At 38.2% G+C, this 19,320-nt stretch overlaps 1 protein-coding gene and 1 long non-coding RNA gene across 2 annotated transcripts; one reads left to right on the top strand and one right to left on the bottom strand.

Moving 5' to 3' along the window:
• Positions 1 to 1,718: 1,718 nt before the first annotated feature.
• On the top strand, positions 1,719 to 17,258 carry LOC131997308 (uncharacterized). The gene is made up of 4 exons (XR_009398183.1): positions 1,719 to 1,880; positions 3,940 to 4,099; positions 4,187 to 4,698; positions 17,023 to 17,258. It is a non-coding gene; the product is annotated as an uncharacterized LOC131997308 (long non-coding RNA).
• LOC106083209 (polyglutamylase complex subunit TTLL1) lies at positions 8,514 to 14,875 on the bottom strand. Its single transcript, XM_013246098.2, has 4 exons — positions 14,267 to 14,875; positions 13,427 to 14,207; positions 8,817 to 9,157; positions 8,514 to 8,755 (listed from the first exon to the last, which is right to left on the bottom strand). The coding sequence occupies exons 1-4, from the start codon at positions 14,320 to 14,322 to the stop codon at positions 8,614 to 8,616; spliced, it is 1,320 nt and encodes a 439-aa protein (XP_013101552.1). The 5' UTR covers positions 14,323 to 14,875; the 3' UTR covers positions 8,514 to 8,613.
• Positions 17,259 to 19,320: the final 2,062 nt, after the last annotated feature.

Here is a 19,320-nt window from a genome sequence, read left to right as displayed (position 1 = left end):
TACACCAAATGCCTTTGGTTAGCAAGCTGAGGATATGGAAAGAACATTTAATCCAACTGCTAGTGTCCGACTTTGGCGGCGAAGAGCATATTGCGGAACCAATCCATGATGATGGTATAGAATGTTTACCTACTAGTCAGAATGAGGTCCAAGTAGCAGTGACCCGGCTAAAGAACAACAAGGCAGCAGGAGCCGACGGGTTACCCGCTGAACTCTTTAAAACCAGAGACGACACGCTGATAAGGCATATGCGTCAGCTTATCTGTGCAATCAGGCTAGAAGAACACATACATGATGATTGGTGAACAGATGAGATTTTTATGGGAACCTACATAGAGCTACTTTCCAAGAAAAATATGTATGTTCAAATAATAAGATCACTTTTGAATGAAACGAAATTATATAATTTTTTTCATATAAGTTATAAAGCGAAATAAAATAAAAAAAATACAATTAATTTAGAGAAAAGTGTTTTATTTTTAAACAAAACCAACAAAGTAAAATAACATAAAGATCAGATATACTGAATTTAATGCTACACCTAATGCCTCTAAACATTTTTTTTTGCGGGTTAGAATGGGAAAGTTTTGTGGTTGTAGCCGCATTTTCATGTGGAAGTGGCGATCCTCGTCAAATTGCTGTAGGCGAGAAAGCTCGTTCCGGTCCGAAGGACCTATCGCCGCGGAAACTCTCCTTGTTATATCGAGCATCATAGGCACTTAGTATTCGTGCAAGAGCCGGTGCCGCTCGGCCTCTCACTGAGACTCTCCACACGATACCGCTGATTGTCCTCGACTGCCATTGCAGCTACTCCGTATGGAGCATTTCACTATCTGCAACCTGCGCCCGATAGCTCGCAGCCAAGCTTCTCGTGACAGCTCACAGCTATCCCGTGCCGGGAGGAAAATGCTTTACGCATGTGACGAGTACATCTCTCGCCTAATGCCGGACTCCGTTATCAACGGTACCGGCAAAAAAACCATCCTGTTTCAACGCTGGAGATTAATTCCACTACGGAGCCGCTTATGCATTACTTCGAGATGGACCCCATATGTGGTGATTATCCATATCATCATCATTGTCAGCCCTATTCTGAATAACAATTCCCTGGGAGTTTTTTCCCTGTTCACTTTTTCTTAAATCTGAAAAAAATCTCCCTGGGAGTTTTTTTCCTATTCCTTCGAAAATGGGGCAACTTTCCCAGGGAAAAAAGTAGTTGTTGTGAATGTCATTAAAAGGGAGAATGCGATGATAAATTTTGGGAATAATTCCGCCAAACTTTTGTAAGGAAGTTGTGCTTAAAATGTAAGTATTTTTAAATTTATTAAAGATAAATAGAATAAATTATTTTTTTTACTTTTAGTTCGAAAACAACAAACATAAAACAGAGGATATTCTTTTGAACACGATGCAAATGCAGATGTTGCTCGAGCATAGTTTCAAGGGAGCGAAGAGGAGCTGAATCGGGTATGGCACAATTTGGAGACGGAATTAAATGCTGCAGGAAGGAAGGAAGGAAGGTAAACAAATTGTGGTTTTAAGTTTATAGTTAATAACCAAACTTTTAAGTTATAGTGCGACCCAAAAAAAAAATACGTGCGGCAGAAATCAGCATAAAACCTGAGACACGCTCGAGGAACTGATGGGAGGCCCCAACTTGGAGAAGAAGCTTTCAAGTAACAAGCAGGTCATATACAATTTAAGTCTGTGAAAGCAGCGGTCAACAAATTTGGATTAGGGACTTGGTCAAAGATTGCGAACGAGAATGCAGAGAACGTCCCAATTGAAGTGATGCAGTTGCTGGAATCCGACGGTGAAGTGGGCGAAACTAGTGTGGTTGAAATAGCAACGACAAGCTCAATACCACCCGCAAACAAAAGGTAAATAAACGCGTCAAGGGAAGCGCTGAGAAATATTTCTACTAATTAAGTTCTTGCAGAAGAGATCACTCTCCAACAAGTAAAAGCGTACTAAGTTCGGCCGGGACGAATCTTATAAACCCACCATGGATCGCATATGTTGAGTTCTTTTTCCGGCATCTCCTCTTAGGCAAAAAAAAAGGATTAAACAAAAGATTTGCTCTGCTATAAGAACGATATCAAGATATGGTCCAGTTCGGAGCACAATAACAATATATGTTGGAGACCTGTGTAAAATTTCAGCCAATTCGAATAAGAATTGCGCCCTTTGGGGGCTCAAGAAGTAAAATAGAGAGATCGATTTATATTGGAGCTGTATCAGGCCGATTCAGACCATAATAAACAGGTATGTTGATGGTCATGAGAGGACCCGTCGTACAAAATGTCAGGCAAATCGGATAATAATTGCGACCCCTAGAGGCTCAAGAACTCAAGATCCCAGATCGCTTTCAAGCAGCTAGCTTTACTCCTTCGAAAGTTAGCGTGCTTTCGACAGACATATGAACGGACATGGCTAGGTCGACATAAAATATTACGACGATCAAGAATATATATACTTTATGGGGTCTCAGACGAATATTTTGAGTAGTTACAAATGAAATGACAATGACAATGGAATACAAATGAAAACAAATGCTGGATGCTAAGGAATACCGGCATCAAAATACAAAAAAAGCTTTATCGATCCTTTGACCGCCTTTATGATTCATGGAAAGAGGAATTGAGACAACAAAATCGGCACAATTTAGTAATGGGACAGTTGCGCCTTAGGGAAGTTGAGGACAAAATTTAAAGAATCTGAAGACTGCTAGAAATAGAAGAATTTAAAAATTTATAAGTATAAGTAGATAAAAGTTTAAAATTTATGACTGAAATCTAAGAATATCATTCGTACCTGAATTTTTATGTTTTTTTTATACCCTCCACCATAAGATGGGGGGTATACATATTTCGTCATTCTGATTGTAACTACTCGAAATATTCGTCTGAGACCCATAAAGTATATATATTCTTGATCGTCGTGAAATTTTATGTCGATCTAGCCATGTCCGTCCGTCTGTCTGTCGAAAGCACGCTAATATCCGAAGGAGTAAAGCTAGCCGCTTGAAATTTTGCACAAATACTTCTTATTAGTGTAGGTCGGTTGGTATTGTAAATGGGCCATATCGGTCCATGTTTTGATATAGCTGCCATATAAACCGATCTTGGGTCTTGACTTCTTGAGCCTCTAGAGTGCGCAATTCTTATCCGATTGGGATGAAATTTTGCACGACGTGTTTTGTTATGATATCCAACAACTGTGCCAAGTATGGTTCAAATCGGTTTATAACCTGATATAGCTGCCATATAAACCGATCTTGGGTCTTGACTTCCTGAGCCTCTAGAGTGCGCAATTCTTATCCGATTGGAATGAAATTTTGCACGACGTGTTTTGTTACGATATCCAACAACTGTGCCAAGTATGGTTCAAATCGGTCCATAACCTTATATAGCTGTCATATAAACCGATCTTGGGTCTTGACTTCTTGAGCCTCTAGAGGTCGCAATTATTATCCGATTTGCCAGAAATTTTGTACGACGGATTCTCTCATGACCATTAACATACGTGTTTATTATGGTCTGAATCGGTCTATAGGCCGATACAGCTCCCATATAAATCGATCTCTCTATTTTACTTCTTGGACCCAAAGGGCGCAAATCTTATTCGAATTGGATGACATTTTACACAGGTCTCCAACATATAATTTAATTGTGGTCCAAACCGGACCATATCTTGATATCGCTCTAATAGCAGAGCAAATCTTTTCTTATATCCTTTTTTTTGCCTAAGAAGAGATGCCGGGAAAAGAACTCGACAAATGCGATCCATGGTGGTGGGTATATAAAATTCGGCCCGGCCGAACTTAGCACGCTTTTACTTGTTTTATTTAATGGTAAACATTTTTTTAGTTTGTTATAAATAAAATGTGGTTGTGCTAATTCATTGTTCTATTATTTTAAACTTAAAAATTATTTTTAGTTGCCTTTTCTGGATGCACCTCCACCTACGCCATTAGTATGTTCAATTACATTGCGGCATTTAGAATGGACTTCGTTAAACTTGTATTCAACAGATCCATCCTGTGGACTTTTATGAGTTGTCATCAGCCATGGTTCTAAAGCATATCCTGCATCTCCTGGTAAAAATTGCATTGTTACATTACATTATTTTCTCAATTAAAGTCATACCAATAGCTGCTACTACCTCTTGTATATTGTTCTTCTAGGTGAGCTCGCAATTCGCTGGTATTCCAAATGAATGAATCGTGGCACGCGCCGGGATCTGATGCGTCTACATATTGAATCCTAAGCTCATGGTCATGGACCTGTAATTTTTATATTATTTATCGCTATGAGGATCAAATGAGGTGAAAATTCTTACCAGCATTCCTACAACCTGTAGTATCCTTTCTTATTGTAATACAAATGTTTATTAGTACTGGGTGCGATAATTCGGACATTCGGGTTCCGTCAACACAACCCATAACACTTGGAATACCATGTTTTGTATAAAAGCTCGTGCAATTTTCCTTTTTTCATTTTCTGTTCTGCAGAATCTTATCCATCTTAGGCGTAGGTTTTCTTCAAATATCTGTATCACTTCCGCCAGAACTTTGACAAGTCACAATCTTTACCTATTCCTGTTTGGTAACCACCTTCGACAATGAGACGCAATGCCGCACTTAACTACACTATAGGGGCTACTGCAAACGTCTTTTGTGATGGTAGAATGTGGGAAGTAAGTATAAGTATTTAATAAGCATATATTTACACATGTACTTACAAAGTTTTAGGTAATTCCGAGGGGTCAATAGCATCTCGCAGCTTTCTCCTTGGTGCCCTTTGTTCCATCTTCACCTGTTGTTGCACTGCCTCGTTTTCTTCAGCTGCTGAGATTATAAACGCCATACTAAACATATTTTGCACTTTCGATATGATTTTTATACCCACCACCGAAGGATGGGGGTATATTAATTTTGTCTTTCCGTTTGCAACACATCGAAATATCCATTTCCGACCCTAAAAAGTATATATATTCTTGATCAGCGCAAAAATCTAAGACGATCTAGCCATGTCCGTCCGTCTGTCTGTTGAAATCACGCTACAGTCTTTAAAAATAGAGATATTGAGCTGAAATTTTGCACAGATTCTTTTTTTTGTCTATAAGCAGGTCAAGTTCGAAGATGGGCTATATCGGACTATATCTTGATATAGCCCCCATATAGACCGATCCGCCGATTTAGGGTCTTAGGCCCATAAAAGCCACATTTATTTTCCAATTTTGTTGAAATTTGGGACAATGAGTTGTGTTAGGCCCTTCGACATCCTTTGTCAATTTGGCTCAGATCGGTCCAGATTTGGATATAGCTGCCATATAGACCGATCCTCCGATGTAGGGTCTAAGGCCCATAAAAGCCACATTTATGGTCCGATTTCGCTGAAATTTGGGACAGTGAGTTGTCTTAGGCCCTTTGACACGTTTCTCTAATTTGGTCCAGATCGGTTCAGATTTGGATATAGCTGTCATATAGACCGATCCTCCGGTTTAAGGTCTTAGGCCCACAAAAGCCACATTTATTATCCGATTTTGATGAAATTCGGGGCAGTGAATTGTGTAAGGCCCATCGACATCCTTCGTTAATTTGGCTCAGATCGGTCCAGATTTGGATATAGCTGCCATATAGATCGATCCTCCGATTTATGGTGTAAGGCCCATAATAGCCACATTCATTATCCGATTTTGCTGAAATTTGGGACAGTGAGATGTGTTAGGCCCTTCGACATGTTTCTTCAATTTGGTCCAGATCGTTTCAAATTTGGATATAGCTGCCATATAGACCGATTTCTTGATTTATGGTTTTGGGCCCATAAAATGCTCATTTATTGCCCGATGTCCCCGAAATTTGGAACAGTGAGTTAAGTTAAGCCCCTTGACATACTTCTGCAATATCGCACAGATCGGTCCAGATTTGGATATAGCTGCCATATAGACCGATATCTAGGTTTTAGGTTTTGGGGCCATAAAAGACGCATTTATTGTCCGATGTCGCTGAAATTTGAGATAGTGAGTTTGGTTAGGCTCTTCGGCGTCCTTCTTCAATTTTGGCCAGATCGGCCCAGATTTGAATATAGCTGCCATATAGACCGATCTCTGGATTTAAGGTTTAGGGCCCATAAAAGAGGCATTTATTGTCCGATTTCGCCGAAATTTAGGACAGTGCTTAGTGTTAGGCTCTTCGACATGTTTATGCAACTTGGCCCAAATCGGTCCAGATTTGGATATAGCTGCCATGTAGACCGATATCTCGATTTAAAGTCTTGGCCCCATAAAAGGCGCATTTATAATCCGATTTCACTGAAATTTGACACAGTGACTTATGTTCGGCTTTTCGACATCCGTGTCGTATAAAGTTCAGATCGGTATGAGGTATATGAGTATAAGGTATGAAATTTTCACCGAATTTTGATGAAAGGTGGTTTACATATATACCCGAGGTGGTGGGTATCCAAAGTTCGGCCCGGCCGAACTTAACGCCTTTTTACTTGTTTGTTCTACATTTAATTATTTATTAATTTATTCGCGATACAATATTGCACGTTTAAAGTTTGCAAAAATAAATGTAATTTATGATCAAAACAAAATCAGCTGGTGCCAAAACAGCTGATTTCGAAAATTTGATTTTCCCTCTCCCAGAATATTCCTTCCCCTCCTTGTTTGGAATAGGAGAATTTTACAAGAGGGGAAAAATTCACTGGGAGTTTATTCCCCGAGGGTTTTCAGAATTAGGCTGTGTGTCTGCGTCCAGACCCCCGCATACATACTCTACGCCACTGAGTCCAGGTCTATCCTCTTTTTGCGCAGCACTTGTTCGGCGTATCTCCTCACCGCCTTCCACTTCCACTCGTCTTCCAGTATCCTCTGGACCATTGTCTCAGGCAAAACGTCACCAATCGCTGTTTCCAATTCCCTGCGTCTTTCAACCCAGCGCTCGCAGTGGAAGAATGTGAGTTCTACAACTTCTAGCTCCTCATTAATGTACCTGCTTGAAGAGCATTTGCCCATTCTATGCAGGTATTTTCTCTCCACATCCGTACATCGGGCATTATTAGTAGTCGCGTCCACCTGGCCCGTTGCTCATTTGCCATTCCTCGATAGTCTCCTCTCATATAACCCGAATATGATGCGTTTGAATCTCACCCTGTCCTCTCTAGGTATTGCACTTCGCGGTGTAGAGTAGAGCTTAGCTAGATCCATGACCTGTAGGTCTATCGGAAACATTCCGGCTATTACAAGGGCTGCGGGCTGCGGGCTCCGCCAATGTCTGGTAGGATGATATGACTCTAAGAGTCACCGTCCTCTGTACCGAGGGGATTTTCTCGGCGATTTCGCTCGGCATGCTGTCTGCAGTTTCTGGTCCCATATCTCACTCTCGCTTTATACCAGCCGGTCGAACCCAATTTTCCAGCACAGGCAGTGATACTCGCAGACGAATGTGATGGGTTTTGTTGTACGACCCCACTGACTTTAATGCCCATCACATTTCATGGCATTCTCCCCTATGTAACGACCAGCGGAGCATAGCTTTGGCAGACCAGCTTGAAGACCATTCGCCGTATCAGTGGTTTTCGAGCCGATGGACAGCTATCACAATTAACCGTGGGCCAAGTTACGAATATCATCTAAGGCGTAAGGTCCTGACGGGGCCCAATCTGAATTTACCTGAACTTGAGTACCTTACTACTGTCCTCAGCCTGTCTTTGAACACTCGTATATTACCCGATGTCTGGAACATGGGCAGAGTGATCTCGTTAGTGAAATCTCGGAAGGACCCGAGTTTGGCGGAGTCGTACAGACCGGTCTCCCTTCTCTCACAGTAGCCAAGACGCTTGAGACATTACTCCTCCCGACACTCGTAGAAGAATTTCCGTATGCCGAGCATGAACATGGATTTCGAAGACTTCATAGCACAACAACTGATTTGAATGCCGGCACCGCACACATTTGTCGTGGCTTCAATCAGTCAAGGCCATGTGATAGACCGTCCCGTTCGTGGCACTGGACCGATTGGTCCAGCATTCGACACGTGAAACAAAACACGAAACGTGCGTGAGCTGTTTAAACCAGTGTTGCCAAAAGATAATAGTTAAAAAAAACACCCTTTATCCAATATATCCGCCAGCGCGCATACTGCACCTTCTCTATAAAGAGTTCGAACATTCCAAATGCAGATCAGCAAATCATGGTTCTTTTTTCGTTTGCGTTGGTTGTTAACGTTAAGGAGGCCCGTTTTTACTATACTTACCTTCTGTAGTTAACTTTTTAAAAAAATTGCGTTTTTGTATAATAATTTCCTCAAATTTTTAGTCCTAGAAGATTTTTAATAAAAAATTCTTTAACAGAATTTTTTTATGAAAACCTAGTCTCTAAAAATGTGGAAAATTTAATTTTAAGGAAATTGTCAGTGTCGAGTAGTTATCTATCTGGTCCCAAAAAAATAAAATTTTTGCAACATTTTAAAATTTCATAAATTGTTTTTTTATTGCTCTACACTCTCGAATTTCTCTAAATAAATTTTTATTACAAACTAAATTGCACTTGTATCTGAAAAACAAAATTTAAATATAACATTTCATATCTATAATCGACTCAGCTCTACTTCCATCTATTGCCCATAGATTTGGAATTTTTATTTTGTTGACTGTTTTGGGCTTCCTCCTGGGCGGCCAATTCCTCATCGATTAACAGATCAAAATTTCCCAAGGCATCAGCACTGGGAATTTTATTCCAGCGAACACTGCAAAAAGAAATCAAATATTATCACACATCCCCATGCAGGACACCCTAGTAAAACTCACTCTGGCACACCATCTGGTGGCAGGACAACGGACAATATGTTATCTATTAATTTATATTTCAAAATGCGATCTGTCACTGTTGTCGAAGTCAGAGAAGGTGATGCATTCACTTCCACCAGCCATGGTTTCAAATTATTATCGATGATAATGTCATAGCCATAACATTCGAAACAATGACGATCACTGGCCATAACAGGAGCCACAGCACGCAGGGAATGAACTATGAGCCAGGATATTGCACCAAACAGACGATCGGTTACTTCTTTGCCACGTGTGCCCTCTAGGTAGAGGGCCAAGTTTTGGACGGACCACTTGCCACCATGCAGGGAATTGTATTCACCCTGGAAGAGGAAAAAAACAAATTAAGTGTTACTAGTTTGATGGCATACCCAATTGGTAACATTTGCTCTTGGGTTTCTTGGAAGTGGGTGATGGTTTCATCGTTTGCCGACTGATCGTTAGGTTGAATTTAGGCCTCCTATCACTGCTCTGCCTGATGTTTTAATATTAGGGTCTAGTCCTGGGAGCCACAAGGGAGCCATCCCGTTCCGGTGGAGGTGTATCTGGATGACCTCAAACATAAGTCCTCCAGTAAATGGGCTTCGGCTCGCTGTTCGTTAGACTATATTGACTCTCCTATTACTGTACAGTCTGATATTCGAATATTAGGATCTTTGCCTACCCTAGTCTTCTTAATCTTGAGAAAGTCGGTAATGGTCTCAACGTCGGCTCAATGTTCGATGCAAATTGCAAATGTTACCCATGAACATTCCACTAAGGAACATGGGAAAACTTCTCACATATCAATGAGTGCAGTCCGATTCAAGTTTAAGCTCAATGATAAGGACCTCCTTTTTATAGCCGAGTCCGAACAGCGTGCCGCAGAGCGACGTCTCTTTGGAGAGAAGTTTTTCATGGCATAGTACCTCAAAAATGTTGCCAGCATTAGGAGGCGAAAACCACCGCAGAATTTTTTTTTCTGATGGTCTCACCAGAATTCGAACCCAGGCGTTCAGTTCAGCTCAATGTTCATTAGGCTGTATTAAAGCTCCTGTCCTTGCACTGTCTGAAGTTTTAGTGTTAAAATCTTTGCTTATCCTAGAAAGGCTGGGACGCATAGAACGCCATGCCTTTAGTCTTAGCCAAACTTGTTGTTGTAGCCACATTTTTAGTCATAGCCAAATTTGTTGTTGGTTTTGTTGTAGCCACATTATCATGTGCAGGTGGCGATCCTCGTTAAGCTTCTGTAGGAGTGCAAGCTATATCAACTGGGTAGCCATTGGTTATTGAAAGGCGCCAATAACCCCCCCTTGTCATATCGAGCATCATACGACCTCAGTATTTGTGCGAGAGCCGGTGCCTCCTGGCCTCTCACTGAGACTTTCCGCTCGATCCCGCTAATTGTCAGCGACTGCCGTTGCAGCTACTTCGTATACGAAGCATTCCACCATCCGTTAACTGTGGACGCGCCCGGTAGCTCACAGCTAAGCTTCTCGTGATAGCAATGAACATCACCCAGATTGGACCTCAATGTTCCACCCTGTGTAGTGCTCACAACTAAGCCTTGCCAAACTTGTCATGCAGACTTGGTCAAGCCCATCACAAGGATAGTTCATTTATCCTTCTCCTTCCTGTGGGAGACCTCTCTTGTCTAAGGCTTTCGCGTGCGAATTTACTACCCCATCCATTGATATAGACCATCGTCTTTGTGAGCTGGGGGATGTCAATCTTTCTCACTACGTCGAGCTTTGTGTCCTCCCAGGGAGTGTGGTTCCTGGGAGGATAGTTCATTTATCCTTCTCCTTCCTGTGGGAGACCTCTATTGTTTAAGACTTTCGTGTGCGAATTTACTACCCCATCCACTGATATAGACCATCGTCTTTGTGAGTTGGGGGATGTCAATCTTTCTCATTACGTGGAGCTTTGTGTCCTCCCAGGGAGTGTGAATACTTCCAATGAGTTTTTTGACGGTCTTAATACATTCTGGTGATACAAAGCGCAGTATCAAGATGTGCCCTCTGTACTCATAATGCTTTGTCTCTCTCCGCAGCAGACTGTCTTGAGTCTCCATTAAGAGAGGGCTAGTTTGGTCTTTCCAGAGTACTTGAAGGCGTTTAAGCATTGTTATGCTCATCGGGAGATCTGATTTTCTTCCCAACTTCCATGGAAGTGGTTAAAATATCAGATAATTACCAGCATACTGCAATTTTGCCCGATTGTGTTTTCTCGGTCTTCTTGTGAGCTTAGCAAAGCCCGCTGTCCTCATCTCTCGACTCGGCTGTGATGACTGTTTCATTGACACGGTCACTGTCAGAGTCTGAATTGGAAACACCACCTTTACCTAAAAGTTATGAAAATCAATTTGCTTTTGTTTGTTCCCCATAGACACAAAATCGGTGGAACTGATTACCTTGAAATTTTCACAGATTGTGTAGGTTGATCTGGAAGGAAACAAAGGCTATGTAATTTTTTGATATCGGAAGGGGGGCGGACCCTCCCCCTAACCCAAAAGTACTGCCCAAAAATAAAAGTGCACCGATTGGGACAATATGCTACTCAAATGAAAGGTTTTCGGGAATAGAGTACGAATTTCACATTGAAAATTGGGTCCAAGTGACTGGGGGGCCGCCCCAACCCTAAAAACCCCTAAAATTGGTTTATTGGAAGATCATGACAATAAGGGACTCAAATGAAAGGTATTCGAGAGTTGATTACGAATATAACCAGGAAGGAGAAATAGGCTTTATAATTTTTTAATATTGGAAGGGGGCGGACTCTCCCACCTTAACCCCAAAAACACCACCCAAAAGCAAAAGTGGACCGATAAGGACAATATGGGTATCAAATAAAAAGTATCCGGGAGTAGATAACGAATCTGGTATACAAATTTATGTCAACGTATAGGGGGTCAGCCCACTCCCCCAAAAATGTCCAAAATGGGCACATTAGCCAATCACGGATATATGGGACTCGGTTTGATTGTTCCGTCAAAAACGGCAGAACCGATTTTCTCAAAATTTTCGCATATTGTGTAGGTTGGTCTGGAAGGAAACATAGGCTATATAATTCTTCGACATTAGAAGGGGGCGGACCCTCGTCCTTTTGGCAAAAACACCAACCAAAATCAAAAGTAAACCGAATGGGCTAGTATGGGTATCAAATAAAAGGTGTTGGAAAGTAGAATACGAATATGGTATTAAATTTTGAATCTAAGTACCCATCGGGCTGCCCCAACCCCGAAATTCCCCCATATTGACATTCCTCCTTAAAATACGTCAAATATCTTAGCTATTATAGCAATATGGGACTCAAATGAAAGGTATTTGAGAGTAGAAAACGATTTTGATATCCAATTTGTTTGGGGGTGCGCCCTAAAGTACCCCCTAAACTGAACTTCATTTTCGATTATGGCAATATGGAGCTCAAATCAACGCCATTTGCGAGTAAAAAACGAATTTGATATCTATTTTCTGGTCAAAGTGCCTGTGGCCGCCGCAGCCCCAAAACACCCTTCAAACGGTTCATATTTACCGACCATGGCAATATGGGGCTCAAATTAAAGAGATTTTGGGAGAGTGGCACGAATTTGATAGCCATATTTGAGTCGAAATCTCTCATCTACTCTCTCATCTAAAAATACCAGATATCGGTGGGTGGTAATGTGATTCGTTCGACATTTTTTTGCACTCTCAAATTCATCAAAAGCAAAACTTGGTTTCTATTGTTGAGGTCGTGTGCCGCGGGGGCCAAAACCCGTCTAATAGATATAGGGATCAATCACGACAATATAGAGAAATTTGTTTGGGAAGACGCCCCAGCGCATATCTCCCTATTATATAAAAGCTATTTGGGGTGGAAATTGATTGATTTTCGGGAAATTGATATTCATTTTCGGGGCAAAGACACCCCACCCTCAAACACTACTTATTTACCGATCATGCCATTATGGGGCTCATATGAAATGTTTTTGAAAGTAGCCAAGTGACCACCCCCGAAATACCCCCTATACCGGAAATATTTACGGTAATATAGGACTCAAAGGAAAGGCATTTGGGAGTAGGGTAAAAATTTGCCCAGAAACCGATCAGAGGGCAAACTTCTCACACATCAATGAATGCTTTTCGATTCAAGTTGAGTTTATCAATGAGATAATAACCAGCGTTGGGTCTTATTAGTCAATCCTTTCTTATGCGCAGGGTTGACTAATAAGACCCAAGGATTGAAAGGATGGACTAGTAAGACCCAACATTTCATTCGAAGGACATACTTCTACCATTGCACAGCTCACTAATTAGTGAGTAGGTGGAAGCATGTAATCTTTTGGTGGCATATCAATCTGATTAGCCTCCAAGGCCGCCCCAATACACATTTAACACACCACATAGCCAAAACTTTTTGAACGGTTTTTGTTGTTTTACTTTTCTTTGTGAAAGAGAAGCAAGTAAATAAAGGCCATTGGTCTAAGCTGGATGAATCCAACAGAAAAAATTTAATAAAAATGAAAAAATTTACAAAAATTTTCTTAAGAAATAAAATTTTGACAAAAATTTCTTACAAAAATTTTTCTTTACAATTTTTTAAATATTATCCAATTTTGATTTTCTACTCACCCCATGCTTTTGCACACTGACATTGGTCAAATGCACATACATATTATCCAACTCCGTCATGCTGGTATCATATTTCACTGTGCAAAAACGACAAAAGCCCTGTTTGAAAAGATAAGCCTTGAGAGGACGAAATGAGGTGACCAAGACATATAAACGCAAATCGAATTTCTTGCCACCAATCAATAAAGGATTATCAATGTAACGAGAGATGACATAGCTCTCCTTGGCTATCTGCGGATGGAAGGCTCCTTTGGCCTCTCGCGACCATTTCTTCAACTTTGACAATTTATTGATAAGAAAAATGCCAGCACCTTGAGATTTGCCACATGGCTTCATGATCCAGGTGCTCTGAGGATTCTTGCGATACTCCTCCACAAACATATTGTAATCGGCGGGGAGTACAAATGTCACCGGTATAAAATCCAAATATAAATAACGAGTGCCTCCGGACCAGCTGCCATCGGACTTTTCGGCCAAAGCATTGCCATCACGTTCCAAATCCTTGCGATATCTTTTGATATTCTTCACCAGCAAGTCCTTGCGCGACAACTCATAGTGATTGGGGAAGTGATTGATCATTTGATTGTCATTCATGCGATAGCCACTGTCCACACTGAAAATGTTGCGGCATGTCTGCACTCCGGCCCAATAGAAATTCCAATCATCATCGGCACTGACCTGGCTCCAGCCTCGCTTTTCAAAATTATTCACCAGCACTGATTTATCCAAGTCGGTGCAGAAGTACACCTTCATGCGTTCATGGGCCATATTGTTGTTGACTCTAAAGCAAAGGACTATTTAAATGAAATGGCAAACGGCATTATGAGCTACAACTCTTACCTGCCATACATGTTGGAATAGCTGGCATTTGACCTACGAACAGATTCTTGCGTCATAGTCCAAGGAGGAAACCCTTTCCTTTCTTTGTTTTCTACTGTTTCATTCGTGTGGGGGTCTGCGTGGCAAATATGTTTTTAAAACTTCCGTTTTTTAATCGCACTTTTACTTAAAGTTTGTGTCTCAATTTTCTTTCTTTCTTCACTTCGCCGCCTTGCTTAATTTCTCCAATTTATGGCTGATGACGTTCGTTTTCGTTGTTGCGAAAAGTGAAAAGTTTTATTTGTGTCTTTGGTGGCAGCAACTACAATACATCCATCGAATGGCATAACAACACAAGAATCAACAGAATCACACACACACACCACAACACACAAATCCTCCTCAGTGCCTTTGCATATACAGTTGTGGCATTTATGGAACTCCTCCACCAAACGTCAAACCCAAACAAATCCAAATGCAATTCCAATTCTTAATTTCAACTTTTGCTTGCTTTCATTTGTTGAACGTCGTCAACGCGGCAACCAATGTAACATCAATTTCGGTTGCCTAGGAAATTACAGAGAGATTGTTGCTTCTCAGTAAACATTTGTCAGTGACGAAAATCGAAAATGTTGCAATAGGAAATAATTCAAGAATTATTATAAGTTAAGAACTTGCTACCGAGATACATATTTTTTATAATATTTTATCAATAATTAAAAAATTCTCAAAAAACTGTTTATTTGAAGATTCCTCTTCGAATTTCCAACCGTGAACTGCGTTTTGATTTTGTAAATCCGAAAAAGTCAAGTTTTCGACCTTGAGAACGATTTTGACTATTTGCCCGAAAAAAACTAAATTGGATATCAAATTAGCGATTTTGAGCTTATAATTTCCCCAAAACACTCTGGGATTGCAATACACCGCATTTTTCGCTAAAATCTTCACCTCTGTATGCTCAACTCAAAATTTTTTGAAGCATCAAAAATTTAAATTTTCATAAGGTTACCCCCTTTCCTAAAAAAATGCAAAAAAAAAAAATAAAAGTGAAAATTTTAAGAAAAACTGTTTACTTCAAGATTCCTCTTCGAATTTCCATCCGCGAACTGCGTTTAGATTTTTTAAATCCGAAAAAGTGAGGTTACCCCCTTTCCTAAAAAAATGCAAAAAAAATAAAAGTGTAAATTTTAAGAAAAACTGTTTACTTCAAGATTCCTCTTCGAATTTCCAACCGCGAACTGCGTTTAGATTTTTTAAATCCGAAAAAGTGAAGCAGTTACAGCGTTTTCGACCTTGAAAACGACTATGACTATTTGCCCAAAAAAATCAAGTTTTGAATATCAATTTTGAGATTTTTGCCTATATTTTGAGCAAAACGCTCTGGGATTGCAATACATCGCATTTTTCGCTAAAATCTTCACCTCTATATGCTCAACTCAAAATTTTTTGAGGCATCAAAAATTTAAATTTTTATAAGGTTACCCCCTTTCCTAAAAAAATGCAAAAAAAATAAAAGTGTAAATTTTAAGAAAAACTGTTTACTTCAAGACTCCTCTTCGAATTTCCATCCGCGAACTGCGTTTAGATTTTTTAAATCCGAAAAATTAAAGCAGTTACAGCGTTTTCGACCTTGAAAACGACTATGACTATTTGCCCAAAAAAATCAAGTTTTGAATATCAATTTTGAGATTTTTGCCTATATTTTGAGCAAAACGCTCTGGGATTGCAATACATCGCATTTTTCGCTAAAATCTTCACCTCTATATGCTCAACTCAAAATTTTTTGAGACATCAAAAATTTAAATTTTCATAAGGTTACCCCCTTTCCTAAAAAAATGCAAAAAAAAATAAAAGTGGAAATTTTAAGAAAAACTGTTTACTTCAAGACTCCTCTTCGAATTTCCATCCGCGAACTGCGTTTAGATTTTTTAAATCCGAAAAAGTGAAGCAGTTACAGCGTTTTCGACCTTGAAAACGACTATGACTATTTGCCCAAAAATAAACAGGTTTTGAATTTCAATTTTGCGATTTTGTGCTTATATTTTGAGCAAAACGCTCTGGGATTGCAATACACCGCATTTTTCGCTAAAATCTTCACCTCAGTATGCTTAACTCAAAATTTTTCGAGGCATCAAAAATTTAAATTTTCATAAGGTTACCCCCTTTCCTAAAAAAATGCAAAAAAAATTAAAGTGTAAATTTTAAGAAAAACTGTTTAAACTGTTTAAAAACTGTCAAAAAGACGTATCTGTGCCAAATTTTAGATCAATATCTCAATTTTTGAAGGCTGTAGAGTGATTACAACATACGGACGGACAGATACACGAACATCGTTAAATCGTCTTAGAATTTTACGACGATCCGAAATATATATATTTTGTAGTATCGGAAATTGATATTTCGATGTGTTGCAAACGAAATGACTAAATGAATATACCCCCTATCCTATGGTTGTGGGAATAGAAAGGCCTTAAACAAAACGAGGCATTGCATATTGTAATTTTGAGAAAATTGTAATGGGTATATTATCCGTGGAGAAAACGTTTTGAAATTTTGCTTTGTCTTGAATCTGTTTTATTTACCGGTATTTAGAGAAAATTTCATTGAAATGTTATCTTGAAAGAAAAAAATGCACTAAAATTTGCATTTCAATTTGATTTTGCCTTTGGATCAAGTTTCATTGAAATTAACATTCATACTCATTGAAATATAGAACTAATAGCATTGAAGATCTTCAATTTGTTATTAAATTCATTAATAATTTTTTTCTCTTACAGTTTTTGAGACCAACGTAGACCACAGTCGTCACTACATTGACGATTTATAATACTTTTAGTAATGTTCCCCTTTTACCAAACCGATGGATAACTCACAAACAGTTATATCAGCAGCCAATACTACATACATATATGTTTTATACACCAAACATCTTTAAAAATATACCTATTTCTATGAAATTTAGTTAATAAACTTTTGAAATCCCAATAAAAACAAAGAAATTAACAAAAAATTATCTTTAAAGTCTTTGATTCTGGTTGAAATGTGCTTAAAATGCATTAGAGATGGTTGGAAAATAATTCAAATTTAACGGAAATTTTGAAATAAAGTCCTGCCATTTTGATGGAACTTAGCAGCACTGCCATGTGTGTACAGCCAGCGCCATCTAGTGGTATTTGGGTTTTTGAATTTCTATTTTCAAAAACCAAGTTATCACTAGATGGCGCTGAATGTACACATATGCCAGTGTTGCCAGATCCGCTGGAATTTGAATTTTTCACACACAGTGTTGCCAGATCCGACGAATTTTTTCCGTTAAATTCAAAATAATAAAAATTACTGCGCTTTCATTATTTTTGATGTTTTTTGTTTTTAATTTTTCCCCCAAATAAAAAACTCAAAATTATATGTAAATTTTTGTAAAATTATTTTTATTTAAACATTTTCTTTTTTTATTATAAAAAAATCATAAAATGACACAATTTTTCGGAGTTTCTTTCTTTCATTTTTTTTCGTATGGTTTTTAAACAAAATGTTTCAATTTTAATTTAAGCATTAAGTATAATTATAATAAAGTATTACAAATAAACAAAATATAAAGAAAATGGGAGGGCTGGGAGAGGATTTCTTTCGTTCTCATCTTCTTAATATATAAAAGCTTAGATCTCATTTGTTTTGTGTCATTACTTGTTTGAATTTTTTCGTTATTGATAATGAGTTTTCTGTTACGTTTTTTTTCTTATCTTGTGTTTATCAACATTGCATAAGCTACTTAAAACATGGGCGCAAATAAAAATTATTGAAATTAGTTTCTTTTAAAAATACATTATAGTATAAGCTTACAAGTTTTGTATATAATTTAATTATGTATTACAAATAATAAAAAAAATATTTATGATTGCTTACAAGGTCTAGATGATGCGACGTATGTATAAAGACGAAACAAATTCTAAAATATTGCTTATACTTAAAAAGAAATTAAAAAATATTTATTAAATAATTATTTATGTAGTTTTAAATTACAAAAAAAAAAAATACAAATCTAAATAAACTTGAGCTTAAAAGTAATATTTTCAATAATATGACGAAAAAAATACTTTTTAAGTTTTTTTTTTAAGAAAATTGCAAATTTTTAGGCGGTAAGTAAGAAAAATAAGAAGTTAGCTTGAAATATGTTTAAATTAAACAATTAGAATTTGAGTTAGATTGATTTTCTTACAATTTTTTCACTTATATTTTCTGTATAAGGTTATTAGTTTTTCCACTTTTTTTTTTTGTTTTTAGCTTAGATTTCATTTTAAATTAAGTAAATTTCTTTTTTTTCTGGATTTTTTCTATTTTTTGTTTTGTTTTTTTTTTTTTTTGTTATATTCATATATAAATTTAAGTAATTTACATGGGGGTTTTTCTTTCTTTTCATGAAATAAACACAAAAATTATATTGCATATGAATTGATTTATGGTTTATTTGCTTTTTTTCTGTCGGCAAAAGAAACCTTTGCCATTAAACGTTTTGAGAAATTATTGAGATTGTTGCAAAAACAAGTTGGTTTATACTATAAATTAAGGAATTTTTTAAATTTAATATTAAGAAAACCGAACCTTTTTTCAGACAATAAGTGGCATAGTTATATTTCACATTTTGGACTTTTGTTATTTTTTTTTTATTTTGCAAAGAACTTCTTTTCGATGAGGACTGGTGAAACCAAAACCATTTTTTCAATGTAGCATTGTTTTTTTCACAGAGTTAAACCATTTTCCGCGAAAAAGGGTAATTGTTTTGCATCCTGCGAAGAGCAAAATATGTTTGTTTGTAGCTATTGGCGTTGTTGGATAAATTGGATTTGAATAAGCGAAATAATATTTGATTCGTTTTCTATTGTGCTTGTGAAGCAAGTCGTCTTTAAGAGTCCTGTTTAAATTCAGATGTGTGCTTTACAACCTATTCTAGTTGGGATGGTATGTAAAGCACCATGATCCATTTGACATCGTCCGCTGATGATTTTTCTTGGTCGAAAATGAAACCGCGATACGTATAGCCAGTCAAATGCTTCCAGTAACAACACACTTTTGCTGAC

Source organism: Stomoxys calcitrans, chromosome 4, assembly GCF_963082655.1.
Source record: "Stomoxys calcitrans chromosome 4, idStoCalc2.1, whole genome shotgun sequence".
Lineage (NCBI taxonomy): Eukaryota > Metazoa > Arthropoda > Insecta > Diptera > Muscidae > Stomoxys > Stomoxys calcitrans.
Note: the sequence above shows the minus strand (reverse complement) of the source record. Positions and strands in the feature narration are given on the sequence as shown.

Bases quoted from the DNA above. Each gene is read 5' to 3' on its own strand.
- LOC106083209 (XM_013246098.2), bottom strand. From the start codon at position 14,322: ATGACGCAAGAATCTGTTCGTAGGTCAAATGCCAGCTATTCCAACATG. The intron at 14,208-14,266 runs GTAAGAGTTGTA...CCTTTGCTTTAG, and splicing joins TATTCCAACATGTATGGCAG to AGTCAACAACAATATGGCCC. The intron at 8,756-8,816 runs GTGAGTTTTACT...TTCTTTTTGCAG, and splicing joins CCACCAGATGGTGTGCCAGA to TGTTCGCTGGAATAAAATTC.